The sequence below is a fragment of the Lissotriton helveticus genome, chromosome 10 (assembly GCF_964261635.1).
Source record: "Lissotriton helveticus chromosome 10, aLisHel1.1, whole genome shotgun sequence".
Taxonomy (NCBI): Eukaryota; Metazoa; Chordata; class Amphibia; order Caudata; family Salamandridae; genus Lissotriton; species Lissotriton helveticus.
Window position 1 is genome coordinate 443,364,609 of NC_136071.1, and position 12,719 is coordinate 443,377,327.

General features: G+C 45.9%; 1 protein-coding gene across 2 annotated transcripts in view; it reads right to left on the reverse strand.

Moving 5' to 3' along the window:
• JPT2 (Jupiter microtubule associated homolog 2) overlaps nt 1-12,719 on the reverse strand; it is a 127,843-nt gene that overhangs the window by 70,445 nt on the left and 44,679 nt on the right. For both annotated transcript variants that reach the window (XM_078662936.1, XM_078662935.1), the window contains exons 2-3: nt 6,073-6,221; nt 5,134-5,276 (exon numbers count right to left, since the gene is read on the reverse strand). In XM_078662936.1, the coding sequence (XP_078519062.1) occupies nt 5,134-5,276; nt 6,073-6,217 (288 nt within the window). In that variant the 5' untranslated portion in view covers nt 6,218-6,221. The remainder of the gene's footprint in view (nt 1-5,133; nt 5,277-6,072; nt 6,222-12,719) is intronic.

Sequence of the window (12,719 nt, forward strand, 5' to 3'; positions counted from 1 at the left end):
ACATGGCGCCATATCTTCGTTCTATGTTCTTGGAGTCGCGAGACATCGGCTCCCTCCCTCGTGATCAGCGACTTGCTACCATTGTGGGGATTCATAAGGAGGGTAAGCCGCGGGATCGTTGTGCATCTAATAGGCCTATTTCGCTTTTAAATGCGGAGCCCAAGATCCTCGCAATATTGTTGGCGAACCGTTTGATAAAAGGGATCAGCGGCCTGATCCATCCGGATCAGTCCGGTTTCATTCCACATCGTAACACAGCATTGAACTAGCGGTGCTTGCATGGCATTCTTGCGAGAGTAGCGTCACTGCGTGAACCGGCTATCTTGGCTTCCTTGGATGCTACGATGGCCTTTGATACTTTTGAATGGCCGTATCTCTGGGCCGCTCTAGCAAAGTTCGGCTTTGGTCCTGGTTTCATCGGCTGGGTGAAACTTTTGTATGAGGAACCATTGGCTCAGATTGTGGTGAACGGTCGGGTTTCCAAGTCTTTTATTCTTGGGAGAGGCAAGCGGCAAGGGTGTCCGCTGTCCCCGCTCCTTTTTGCCCTTGCCTTGGAACCCCTGGCTGCTTGGCTGCGGTGGGAGCCATCGATGAGAGGTATTCGGTGGACCCCGGATTTTGAGGACCGGGTGTCACTCCACGCAGATGATATCTTGTTGTATCTTACGTCGCCTCGAAGGTCGCTGATTGTATTGTTTGATGTGTTGAACTCGTTCGGGAGAAACTCCGGCCTTGTGATCAATTGGACCAAGTCCTGTGTCTATGTCCTCTCGGGTGACTCCTTCTTTGCCACGCGGTTGTCCCATACAAGTGGTGCAGACGGGATTTAAATATCTAGGGGTCTTTATCGCTTTGGACCCCGAGGTCCGTTATGATCGTAATTTACTTCCCCCGCTCCAACGATTAAAATCCGACGTTGTGGCCTGGCGCAAACTGCCATTGTCCCACCTCGGACGTCCAGCTCTTTTCAAAATGATGCCTTTGCCGCGGTTTTTATACGCGCTGCAGAACACACTTGATGTCATTCCGGGCAGGCTATTTTTGGGAGGTGGAGAGTCTGCAGAGACAATTGATATGGGGCGGGCGTTCGTGCATCGCCCTCACCAAGCTGACGCTTCCCTGGTATGATGGTGGTGTTGCACTTCCGGATATAAGGCGATATTATTGGGCTTCCCAGCTGGGAGCGATTAATCATGGAATGTACGGTCCTGCGTCAAATCCTGCATTTGAAATGGATAAGTGGCTGCTGCCGGGTGGCGATTATAACAGGGCGCTTTACTCCAAATCTGCCGGGAAGAAACTTTCGGGACCCACTAAAATAGCGGTACGAGTGTGGCAATGTGCTAACGTGGCAATGGGATGGAGGGATCGACTGACTCGAGCGACTCCGCTCTATGCATCTGAAAGATTGGGCAGCCTGTGGAAGACGAAAGGTTTCGAGAAGTGGGATAATATTGGTATCTGCAGGGTGAGTGATATCTGGGCCAAAGACAGGGTTAAGACCTTCGAGGAGTTGAAAATGGAATATGAGCTGAGTGATAAGGAGTTCTTCCGATATGCGCAGATTCTCCACGCGTTGAGCTCGGTTTTCCCCGCAGGTATCGTTATCCCGGAAGCCTCCCCACTTGAAGATCGGGTGCTTGACGGATACGTTCCCGACAGCACTATTTCCTTGATATACAAGAAATTGATTAATGATCGAGTTGATTTGTTGGTCCAACTTAGAGAGGTCTGGACTAGCGACGGTTTGGAGTTGGATGACTAGGACTGGCAGTCGGCGATATCCTCACCGAAGGAGGTCGCGATTCCGGCTCGTCTCCGACTCGTACAGCTTAAGATCCTGCACCGGATTTATGTGACCGGCCCCCGCCTGATTCGTATGGGATATTCTGTGGATGGGTTGTGTAAGCGTGGATGCGGTTTAACTGGTACTTTCCTCCATATCATTTGGGAATGTCCGGAGGTGGTGCTGTTCTGGAATCAAGTGCATGCCGTGATGGAGGAGGTCACGGGTATCGCGCTATTGCCTGAAGCTAGGCGCTGTTTGCTGAATGTTTGGGAGCCGACTGATTATGATGTGGCACAGACTTGGTGGGGAACCCTTGGGAATATGGTTGCCAAGAGAGATATCGCGCAGTTGTGGGGCTCCCAAAGACCGCCCACGGTTCTGGCATGGAAGGAGAATATGGACTGGTGTATGTTTAGAGAGAAGACGGTGTATGTGGCGCACGGCAGGCCCAAAAAGTGGGGTAAAATCTGGGGCCAATGGAACTCCTACCGGGGTGATATATGTATGCCTTCCCTCGCGGATGTTCCGCCTTCCACATGACCTGACATTCCTAATGATGTCTTAAGCTTTACTGCTTTATGACCCTGAATTCCCCCTGCCCCCCCCTACATTCTGTGCCTGAGTTTGCGCTTGTGTTGTATTATCTATACTCAGCAACAGTTGGGTGTCGTCGGCGTAGTTAAATACGCGACAGCCCATCTTTGCCAGGGAGCTGATTAATGGCTAAAGGTACAGATTAAATAGGAGAGCGGATAAGGCAGAGCCCTGGGGCACCCCGCATGTTAAATTTCCAACCTCTGAAATCTCCTCCCCTAGCTGGATCCTCTGTATTCTCCCAGTCAAGAAAGATTTCAGCCAGCGGAATGCTGGCCCCTGAATCCCAAAACTGGACAACCTGTCCAGGAGCAATGTATGGCTGACAGTATCGAACGCCGCCGACAGGTCTAAAAGTATAAGGGCGCTCGGTTTCTTACTGTCAGCCATCTCTCTCAGCTCATCCAGCACCGAAAGCATCACCAATTCGGTGCTGTGGTGTGCTCGAAAACCTGCCTGGAGCTCATGGAGAAGATGGTGTGATTCCAAAAACATAGCCAGAGACTTTAGCACATGTTGCTCCAGGACTTTGGCCAGAAACGGGAGCTGAGAGATCGGTCTGTAGTTTTTCAGGGACTTAGGATCCGCTCCTGGTTTCTTTATTAAAGGTTTTACCCGAGCTTCTTTAAATCCATCAGGTAACTGCCCTGTGAGTAGTGATTTGTTTAGCAATGAGAGGACATGCTCCTCTAGGATGGAACATGCTAGACGAAATACACAAGGGGGACATGGATCGGCTGGGGACCCAGACTTAGTTCTAGTCATTATTTGCTCCAGGGTCATAGGATCGAGTTGGGGGAAATGTGAGATGGCAACATCCTTCAGAGGATGATCAGACAATTGATCAGCAAGGCATGGCCCAGCATCCTTTCCGATGTTCTGTAGGATGGTATCTACTTTTTCCAAGAAGTAACCCTGAAAAGCATTACAGGAGATTGTTATTTCTGTTTCTTGGGGTCTTTTACTTAGTTCCGTTAAGATTTTAATTGTCTCCTTCTGGACATTATCAGCTTGACTAATCCGATTCTCAAAATAGGCAGCCTTAGTTGCCAGGATAAGCTTTTTATACAGACGGAATAGATTTCTATATTGTTCTCGCGCTATTTCATCTTTTTGCTTTCTCCAATTTCTTTCAGCGTTGCGAAGCTTCTTCTTATGATCCCTTAGGGCTTGAGTGAACCATGGTGCTCCCTTTCCCGCCCCCTTCACTCTCTGTGATTTTTCAGGTATGATTCGATCAAAAGCTTTGGTCAGGCTGGAATTAAATCCCTATATTCTTGGTCTACATTGCTATTGGGGACTATCGGTTGAATGATTTCTGAAAGAGTCATTCTCAAAGTGCATTGTTCAACTTTTTTCCATTGCCGGACTTTCTTCACTTTAGGAGGCAATTGCAACGGTCTAGCATTTATAGGACTATCACAGTAAAGTAAATGATGGTCAGACCAGATGCAAGGCACAACCCTCGGGGGAGCTACCTTAGGATCAAGAGTCCAAATGAGATCCAGGATATGTCCTTTTATGTGTGTAGGTGTATCAACTAACTGTCTGAAACCTAAGGATGACATGGTCTGCTCTAAATGACATGCCGCAGGTTCTTTTATTAACCTGTCCCAGTGCAAGTTAAAATCTCCCGTTACTACGATATTTTTGTAGCGTGATCGAATGTCCGATATAGTGGACAGATACAGTTCATTGAAGTTTGGGGTGGAGTTGGGTGGACGATAGACTGTAAGAATTACCAGACATGAATTGTCAAATGTGAGTCTTACCGCTATCATATCAGCTAGGTCTATCGTTTCTGCCAAGATTTTTGTTACCGTCATAGATTTTTTAAACACGATTGCCACTCCCCCCCCTCTGGCATTATCTGCTCGATTATGCCATAGAATATCGTATTCGGTCGTGACGGCGGCTATGATATCTGGCAGTGAATTATCTCCCAGCCAGGTCTCAGTTAATGTTAAATGTTAATGTTAAAGTTATAGTTAATGTACACACAAGAAACCCAGACCCACATACCCCAACAACAGCAACCACACAACCAAGGCTTTTGGCTTCTGTAGCCATCATTTTCAGCATAGCAGAGTGAAGGAACATGCGCAATACGCCTGCTTATAGGTCTTTTTAGACACAAGCGACATTTCACCATCCACACTATGTAGAGCAGGTGGATTCATGTCCTTCGTCTGGTGGCCCTACTCCATTGGACTGTCAGGAGTAGCATTCAATTGACAGAGCCAACGGGGGAGCTGTCGACAGAGCCAACGGGGGAGCTGTCGACAGAGCCAACGGGGGAGCTGTCGACAGAGCCAACGGGGGAGCTGTCGACAGAGCCAACGGGGGAGCTGTCGACAGAGCCAACGGGGGAGCTGTCGACAGAGCCAACCGTGGAGCGGTCGACAGAGCCAACGGGGGAGCGGTCGACAGAGCCAACAAGGGATCTGTCGACAGAGCCAACGGAGGCTGTATCAATGTGATACTTCTGTTCCTCCATCACTAAATGAGGTAGGAGGACTGAGGGTTCAGCGGGCAAAGTAATAGATCACATTTGCGACGGAGTAAATGGTCTGCAAAACTTCAAATCATTGTCAGAGTTTTTACAAGTTAGAGGGCACAGCAAATACGTTAAAGATGACAAGTCAATAGAGCCCCTTCATTCTCCACAAATTCCTCAGTCACCCTTGCCTGCTGTTCACTCATGCTGAGCCACTGTTTACATTACTATTCGAGTGGATCATGATGGGTACCTTAGGTTTATTCGGATGCTGCACAACAGGTGCCTTGTTTACGGCATCTCCAAAGATATTGCTGCTCCTTCCACCAGGAGGGTTAGTAAGCTGGCGAGCAGGGGAAGACACTGGCTCATGAAATATCCCACTCCCCTTTCCACCTAAAATTAAGAGAAAAATCACATCATCTACAGCGATAAGCACAAATTCAGATCGAACCGTTGACATAGGGTTTAAGAAACAAATGGTATGGGAGGACAAATGCCGGTGTACTTGTTTTTTTTTCATTAGGAGCAAATAGCAAAGCAGCTTTGCCCCACTGCAGGTCTACTTTACCTACAGGTGTAACAAGAGTGCCCATAAGGGCGTTTGAGGACTGCAGTAGGTACACTGGCAGCTGGGAACCGGGCAGGGACATGTTTGGAGGGCTGGGAGAAAGATAATGTATCTGCTCCAGGAACAATGCATTTAGAGCACTTGAGGGTTGATCCACGATTGGGGTTGATCTCGCTTGTGACCGCCTGTGCATGCATAGTAGTGCAAGATGGGGTCTTTCTAAGAGTTTAAGTTAGTTGACTAACTGTTGATGTCATTGATTGACTAAAAGCATGAGATGGGCATTTTACCGTCGGAAGAGGCCTTAAACCACAATGGTGGTTCTTTAAAACCACAACGATGTTCATGGCTTTTTTTAAGGCCATCATCACATTTGGAAATAATTCCTGGTGCATCACAATTATAGCACTGAATAGACCGTATTGCGTTCTGCTCGCCATCCTTGCACAGCATGGCTAGCAAGTAAATATGGAGAAGCACAAGCAGGAACGAAATCCAAATCACTGCATAGGCAATTATTTAGATACTGTACAGCTATTTACATTAACTTTAAATACAGCACATGCTGCTCCTGGGAACCAGGAATCAAAAGATCACCTACATTCTGCAAGAGGTTCGTACCTGGCGGATTTGATCTCTTGGGCACACTCTGAGGATCTTCTGGTGAGGCAAAGATGCTCGAGGACATCTTGTGGTTCCTGTTGGAGCTCGGCACCTCTTGAGGACTGCCGAAGATGTTACTCGCCCCACCTCCACAAGACTGCATGCCACTGTGGAGAAAAAATATCTTATCAACCGAGAACAGGCGTGGTAACATTCAACCCAAGTGTAAGCCATCTCTCTTAAAGTGCATTTCAAATGAAAAGGCCACGATTAAGAATGTTGCATCCCACTCTGCCCCTGAACGCCATGAAGTCAGATTTTTTAAATGTGGTTAATGTTTACTTGTGTGTCTTGGTGGGTTCAGTGCTCACGTTAGCAGCCCTAGAATAGCGCTTCGCTCTAAACTTAGAAAAGCTGGGAAGCTGGCAGCAAGCAAACATATGCTTTGCACTTAAATTAAAGACACTCAGCTGCAGGAACCACGGTCATTTAGGAAGGAGGGGGCTGGATTAACTTAAATCCAATATCTGAAACTCTAGAATGCTCCAAGATCTTTGTAGACATTTGGGGAACCCGTCTTTGCTTTCTATGAATGTTAGCTTCTTTCTTGTGTGAAAAGGAGGGCTCACAACATTGTTTTGAATACTTGACTCTTACAGTGCTAACACCTTACAGAAGGATGTACTACGGTGCAGGCAGAGTTGCTTCCCATCAATAAAAGTTCATGGGCATCAACCATTGAAAGGTAGCCCACAAGTGAGGGAGAATGATGCTTCAGAACAGCAAAAGCATTCATAACCAAACAGAATGTTGTGCAACCAAAGTTGTCAGCTCAACGGTTGAGTGCTCTACACGTACCATCACATTTATTCTTGCAAAAGCAAAACGACCTTTTATTACCCTCTGAAACAAGTATGGGCGGTGTATGTTGTTAAAAGACAAGTCCTGCTTTCCTTTGAGGTTCTACTATGTGAAAAGTGTTCTCCATTACTTCGCCAAGAAACTAACCAGCTCTCCCAATCCTTCTGACAGGCTTGTCTGGCATTGTTGACCAGGATATGCATTCTAGAATACACGGACTAAGTTTAACATACAAGCTCCAGTTTTAACAGCCTAGAAGCCGGCTTTGCTGCTTAAGGCACACAACAACAAACAGCACCCAGGTGTTCAATCATTTTTTTCTTTGCATTTTACGATATGTAATGTAAGCTTCACTGCACTGATGCATCAGATGAGTGAGTGCCACAGACTATAGAAAGAAGAAATGTAGCAGCCGGGGTACAAGACTCCACAATTAGATGATTGAAGGTTAGCATATCCCTAATGCAAATCATCCAGTGGAACAGAAAAGACATGAAGATATCTGGTTGGTTGACTAACTTAGCATTAAAAAAAAATTACATGTACATGCTCCAGGATAAACTTGTGTGCAGCTTCATATGGCTCCACGTGGTAACTGTATAGGCAATATTCAGCAGGGGAAAAAGCAGAAAGGGAAAAATCCATGCACTGACATGACATCGCTCACAGCCCTCCCCCTCCCTTCAGCACACTCATGGGCAGAAAGAGGACACATGACGACATCAAGAAATATCTCCCCTATACAACACTTCACTAAATCCCAAATTAAAGACCACTTGAGTATATCAGTGACTTACAAATCAAACATTGGCCCTCCCGCACTGGAGCGCATACAGTGGTATGAGGGAAGTACTAAAGGGAGAGGGGGACAGAGTGTAGCACACCAGACGAGCAGGCCAGATGTTAAGTCAGACTGCAAGACGATTGCTCAAATACAAATTTATACTGAACAAATGGACGACAAAAGGCATTAGGCAAAACACAAAAGTTGATTTAATTAAACACAGTGGCCGGGAGAGCAGGTAACAGAGTCGGGGTCTGAAGACTTACTCAAAGTACATTGGGTTTTTTCTCTGTCATTTTATAAAATTTCACAAGGTGCAATAAAGTGATTTCTGCATTCTTTTTAAAACAGGAATCTGGGCCTAGTCATGGAGTCATTCATCTCGGTCATTTGATAAGAGGCGCAGGTGGGTCGCAACCCTGAGTTGAAACAATATTAGAGCTAGTGGGTAGGTGCCAGATTCTAGACATGGGGAGCTAGTGATCACTGCGTGTAGTGTGCGTGCTGTCTTCTGATTGGCTGAGTGTTCCCAACTTACTGTGGCATCTGAGTTTATGGTGTTTTGGGAACACAAGCCCCATCCAGCCCAACGTGTTTCATCGGAGGCCAATCTCTTGAACCATTGTGGTGTTACTGCCCATTTGAGGGATTGAACTGGGTGCTCCTGTTCGCATGCTTGTGTAAGGGTTACGTGTCACCCCACCTGTGATATGTCAGTAAGTTGCTTCGGAACTAGGTCGCAGGGCCTGCCCGACCACGTACTTCTGACTCTGGGTTGAGGGGGACGTCACATTGGGTGATTTCAACAATGGTGATGACAGTTCGTCAATATACACACACATCATGAGGTACATTAATATCGTATTTTTCAATATTACCAAGAGCAACAGACAAGCAGTATGATTGAGTGCAGGTGGAGAAACCGGATTTTGCACGAAGAGAGGTCTTTACTTTTCAGCTGCTCAGATGCTCACATCCACAAATCATGCGGCTGATGAACAGCCCCTGTGAGCTAATGGCTAAAGTCAGCTGAAGCACAGTAGCCAATGGCAGAAAGGGACTGTACAAGAGTTCCTTTCTATATGTATACGTTTGAATATGTATGGTTTGTGTTGTGTGCTGTGTGATGACAATAGCTGCTGCCAGACAGCTAATCTGTGTAGGAGAGACCTAGGTACCTTGCCCAATGTTTCCACCCACATGTACGACAGCAAAGGCAGATCTGCTTTTGCAAAGGAGAATTAGGACTGAAACTTAATAAGCACGACTATATTTATTTGTCCAGGACATCATTTATTTTAAATCAGGCTGCTACACAGTGCTTGATTTGAGCCAGTGGTTGCAAGTGAGGATTTTTGGGGACTGGCACTTATTTTTCCTCCGTAAACTTTGATCCAAGGAAGTAAGAGAAAACCACAAACTGTGGAAAGGAAGGGGCGGGGAAAAGAAGGTGCATACAAAGACAGAAAACAGCATTAAAAGGGGAAAGCAGGGTTGAAAAGGAACCTTCAAGAGTGACTGAAAGAGGCAGGGAGTGTCAAGTGTTGGATTAAAGAGGAACGAGGTGGAATCAAGAGTTGGTATTGTGAAAAAGTTAGTAAATAATAGGACCAACCCTATGCAGCGACTACGTGTGGGCTGGGAGTCAGACCTGGGAAGCATCGACGATGAGGACAGGCGCGACGCGCTGACCTCCCCCAAAAAAGTGGCCATCCCCATGAGACTACGTCTCATCCAGCTGAAAATCCTGCACCAAGTTTATTTTGACGCTAAACTCCTTTTCAGACTTGGTAGACTTCCTGACCCCCCCTTTGTTTACGACATTGCAATCAGACAGGCACCTTCTTTCACATACTATGGGACTGCCCACAAATCGAGCATTACTGGGATAAAGTCACGAAACAAATGGAAAGGACATGCAGCAAATCCCTAAAGCCATCTCCCTAGCTTTGTCTCCTCAATATATGAGAGTCTACTGACCTCTCCCAGGCAGAGCAGGCATCGATGGGTTGAGCAATTGCGAAACGAAATATCGCACAAAAATGGGGGTTGGATACGGTCCCAAACTTGACATGGATAGAGCAAGGATTGCGGAGAAGGCTGTGTTCAAGAGTAGAGGGAGCCCAACTGACAAACAGACAATGATGAGCCCTCACCTTTGCATCCCTAAGGTTGTTATATCCGTGTGACCTCATTACTCTTGTATTTCATTGATGTGTATAAATCTCTTGCTTAAGGATTCGTCGCCTGGGTGGTTGGACAATACTCTGATTCAGCAAATTGACAGAACCTGTGATCATTGTCATGTTACTGTAATGAATATGGAGTCCTGTATTAGGGGCCCGGCTATTGCTCCGCCATGGCTCTTACCGATATCATTTTGTTTATAAAAAAAAAAATTGTTAAAAAAAAGGCTTGGTATTCTGCACCGACCTTCGATCAGCCGCATGCTTCTGAGCAAAACTCTGGTGTTTTTTTATTTATTTATTTATTTTAAACACACGTATGGAGAACTACAGACAGCTACACTCACAAATATAAGCAACATTTCTTAAGCCACAATCATACATGGGCTTTGCATTACAAACACATTCATTGTGGCATGGTTTGATGCAGCTGCACAGCAAACGTTCTCAGAAACACACAGTGCTGCAATCGGAGCTCGCCCGTGGTCTGACCTATAGGCTGCAGAGACGAGACTGCTTATGTATTTTTTTTTCAGAAAATGAATTGCGCCCACTTCCACCTTATATGCTCTACTACCCCTGTAAGAAGTACAACCCAAATCTAAAAAATGCACCTCTTATTGGCACAAGGCTGCCAAACATCCATTAACATTCAAGAACTGCGGAGTTCTGGTTCTCAATGTTTTAATAACTTTGCTTTAGCCTTGCCCAGCGACCTTTCCTTAGAGTCGGACATAGTGCGTACTGAAACCCCCGGGGGCATCCCTCAATATAGTCTAGTTTAGTTTTGCCAAGGATTGCCAAAGGTTTCTCTAGATTCTAATCAGCTCCATACCTTAGAATGAGAGAGGTTGGTATCTCTTTCCCAGGACTCGATTCTCTAACAGCCGGCAAGTGGAGTCAGAAACACTGGAGCTGGATTCTCGGCAGGGAGGATGACAGCGTCTGTTCAGTGCGTCCGTTGGGGAGAGGACTTCCTTCGAGACTTGCTGTGGCGAGCCGCGTCGTGCAAGTAGGTAGCCGAACCGCACCATGCCTTGTCATAGCAAGTGAGGGTATATTTATACCATGAAGGTGTTTAGGAATGCCAGTATTGACATAGAAATTGGGCATATGAACATCATGAATGACCCCCTAAGGAATAGATGTTCATGCATAATAAATGAGTTCTTGGAGAAATCAATATCCAAGCAAGGGGAAGTCCTAAAGTCTCAAGAGTCTGGTTTTCCAGGAACTCTTTGTGACGTAGATGAACGGATGTAATTAAGTAGCCATGCCTGTATTTGGTTAGCATGGACAATGCCTAAATAAGGACTGGATTTCTATACCTATATAAGGGCAATGTGAAATGTACCTATATCAGGGCATGAATCAGGTAATTCATACAGAATCTAAAATGATAAAACAACAGCGGTCATCAGCCTTCTTGAATCAGCTATCTGAGACAGACACAAGGGCAGACATTGCCTAGAAACTGCCTCCCCCCTGTTCAACAGAAACTGCAGCCCCATCCCTGAGCTCTGGCATCTACCAAATGGCAGTGCTGAAGAAGAAATAATTAACAGGGATTTTTTTTCTAACAAGGCCTTCATCGATTTCTAAGAGAAGCTAGATCTCCATACTCATTCACTTCAGTGTGTGGGTCTCCACCTTCCAGCCGCATGAATGCAGGCAATACACTTCCACTCTCTTAGGAAGCTATCCTCCATCTTGTGCCGTGCTAAACAAGGGGCATCCAAAATGGATCCACAGTACTCAAGAAATGTAACACACACAGTTCTACTACAATACGTGTGCTACACATTCACTGCACACAAATACACTTCATATACACACAGTATATCAGCGCAAGGTTCTGGGCATTCACATAACAGAGGAAATTTACACAAGAAAGGTCAATGGTATGTACGATGTCGGACAGAAAAAAGGCCTGGTCACAATAAGGAGTCACAAAACAGGGAACACTGACCGCACCAAATTATGTGACTCAAAAGCAGGCATGGACTGTAATTATATGCCCACTGTGAGGGCACGCTTGATGCACCCGCCCCTTCCGACCACAGGTTTCTGGATCTTGCATTACCACATATTCTAGAGAAGCATGATGCTACGACCAAACAAAGTCAGGATAAGAATTTCACATGCAGTCAGGCACTTAGTGTAGAAGTGCATGCCTGTTTACCACACAGAGACACCATAAGACTAATGAATTAAGTACTACTTCATCAACTGACTAAAATCTGTGTTCCTTGTTTTATCCCCTTGAGATATGGGAGTGGGTATACAGTGCAACACATTTTCTAAATCGAAAACTATATAAATCAGATCTTTTTAATACAATTACGCAGCTTTTTAAATGCACACTGCAATGTACATACTAAATTCCCAGTGTGAGTGTGTGGCATGGAGGGAGACTAGTTGCACGGCAGGCGCATGCAGAAGCAAGCGGTCATGGCTTCTCTCAAGGACCAGACCGATATCTCTTGTGGCTGGGCTGCAGCTGAAACCATCCAGACTCATAGATCCAAGCTACGGAAGTTCCAAGATAAATAATCTGCTACGGTTGTGTCTATTGCAGAACTTTTAGTCAATACCGGCAGATGTACCGATTGTAAATTTTTAGCACAATGTTAGTTTACACAATATACACTAATTGTAGGCTCCATCCTAATGACCCGGTCTCCAAATCACTATAAAAACAGCTAACTGTAAGATCCACCCTAATAATTCTGTCACGCGCTTCTTTGCCTTCCTCACGTTACATTTTGATACACCTGTCCGTGGTATTCTGGTTGTAGAAATGGTCTATATGTAAGAGTGCTCTGACAACCACG